Source organism: Antrostomus carolinensis, unplaced genomic scaffold (genome assembly GCF_000700745.2).
Source record: "Antrostomus carolinensis isolate BGI_N321 unplaced genomic scaffold, ASM70074v2 scaffold14234, whole genome shotgun sequence".
Classification (NCBI taxonomy): domain Eukaryota; kingdom Metazoa; phylum Chordata; class Aves; order Caprimulgiformes; family Caprimulgidae; genus Antrostomus; species Antrostomus carolinensis.
The window spans coordinates 36,270-38,470 of record NW_010311533.1 but is presented as its reverse complement, the minus strand read 5'-3'; the positions used below and the strand labels follow the sequence as shown (position 1 = coordinate 38,470).

At 42.2% G+C, this 2,201-nt stretch overlaps 1 protein-coding gene across 1 annotated transcript in view; it reads left to right on the top strand.

The window, feature by feature from the left end:
- Positions 1-887: 887 nt before the first annotated feature.
- LOC104524021 (solute carrier family 2, facilitated glucose transporter member 9-like) overlaps positions 888-2,201 on the top strand; it is a gene marked incomplete at both ends in the record, with an annotated part of 33,778 nt that continues 32,464 nt past the window's right edge. The window contains one exon of the mRNA XM_010166767.1: positions 888-986. Coding sequence (XP_010165069.1) covers positions 888-986 — 99 coding nt within the window. The remainder of the gene's footprint in view (positions 987-2,201) is intronic.

Genomic DNA, 2,201 nt, shown 5'->3' with positions numbered 1-2,201 from the left:
ACCAGCCACCAAAACACTAACTTTGGCATCTCTTGGGAATGGCAGTGGTTGCTTTTACTGCTCTCTGTAATCCAGCAGGAGAACTGAGTGGAGAACAGAAAATAATACCGGGGAAGGCAGAAGGGACCCTGAAATGCAAAATCTCTCAAATTAACTGACTGAAAGTCCAGTATCTAAGCAGCCCTACCTTTTATTCAACAGTTGATGTGGAAGAAGAAATTTGTTCACAGAGGCGTGCTAAAAACAGGATGAGGGGGATCGTGGGAGGAGAGCTGAGAAGGGGGAGTTACAGGCGTGTTGCTGGGGGAAAAGGGCAAATGGCATCTCCACCAGAGTGTTTGTGTGTGTGGCAACAAGTTACTGTTGGAAACTTGCACTTGGGTTACAAAGCCTAGTTTGTAGACTTAATTTTATTTTTTGGGGTCACAGTTTTACTAATCCTTATACTCATGGGAGTGGGGGGCACACCATCTCCCAGGCTTTCACCTAAGTTGGGTCTGCCCACAAACCTGTGGCACAAATATACGCTGCTCATTGCTTTGTTGCGTTAGTGGTATGTTGCCAACAGTTTCCTTTGCTGAGAGTATGCTTCTCCAGCATTTTACTTTTTGGTGTGGGGGCTGATGCGATGCTCACAGCAAAAATCTGTGAGGTTCAAAGGAGATCAGATTTTCACTTATGCCTCGGTAAATGTTAACTGAGATGCTGACACTTCAAATTTACTGTTTCTCAGATTGCAGCAAAGGGAAGTGTTTCAGGCCACTCTTCTGCAGCAAGGAGATCTGCCTGCAGGAGCGGCGCAGAATTGCGTAGGGAGTGTTTAAAACCTTGTGGTACGTTGATTTAAAGTGTACTAACGATGGCTGTGTCTTTTCTTTGTTTTTCAGAATTGGTCTGGGAGTCTTATCGTAGCCTCTTTAATTGGTGCTTTTGGGTCGTCTTTTCTTTATGGTTACAATCTCTCAGTGGTGAACGCTCCTGCAGTGGTAAGTGACTGACAAAGCTGGAGTTTAGTATCAGTAGAGGGCAGCCTTATCCAGCCAGTGTGTGCTCCTCAACATCCTGCTTTTATAACCCTCCCGATGTAATACAAAAGGATAAATCTCATGAAGTAACTTTCTTTTGTCTGAGAGCTTCTTTCTGCTATCCATGAAGTTTTCACATAAATTCAGGAGCTGTCAGGAAATGCTGCTGTTGAGGCAGCATGGTTTGCATGCTGGTGCACATGGTTTGCATGCTGGTGCACGTGGTTTGCATGCTGGTGCACGTGGTTTGCATGGGTGCACATGGTTTGCATTTTCCCCAAGCCCAGACTAATACTAAATCTTCTTGCACACTTTTGTGTGATAAGGTACTTTTAATAGTCTGTCTTTCTGACTGGTGAGTATTTGGTAGTTCTATGCACATGTGCAGTAATTTCTGTTCACATCGCTCAGTTCTGGAGGGTTGCACAGCACTTCATTCGCACAGTACCGATATGATGAATAGTGCCTCTGGCTTCTTAAATAATGGGCCTCTTCTGCTTTTCATGGTGATGCCTTGTTTGGTTCTGGATTCGAAACCACTGTGTTGACCGTCTGTTGACTGCAGCATATGGAATAGATTTGATGACGAGTGTACTATGAAATCAGTGTACAGTATTTGGAGGGATTTCATTAAAATATCAGTTATCACAAATGGAAATCTGAACATTTTGTTTTTACCCTGATTGTCTAGAGATCCTCTTAATTCAGTCAAGCACAGCAGTAGGCAATTCAGTGGAGTTGCAAGCAAAGTAGCTAGTAAATTTTGGAAACTAACTGTTTAAATTCCATTTCAAATAGTTCCTTTCCAAAGGTAAGCTCCTTCTTTTATGGAAATATCTTATTAAAATGTGTGGCTAGGTTTCCACCTTGGCAGGTTGGTCACATTAAAGATGGATGCAATATTTATGCAAATAATGAAAGAAAATTAAAAAAAAAATCTGTTTTATATATGTATTCTATTTGAGAAACTGATGAGCCAAAGGACTAGGAAGAGGCTCACCCTGTAGGAAGCTTTAATTGCCCCCTTTGTAACTTCTGGGAATTTTCTTGAAGTTCCTGGTACTTTTTGTACCAATAACACAGGGTTGGACAAATTGGATGTTTATTCTAGCATGACATGTCTAGGCATCAGTTCACCTTGTGGTCTTCAGAGGATACACGTCTCAGAAGAAATCA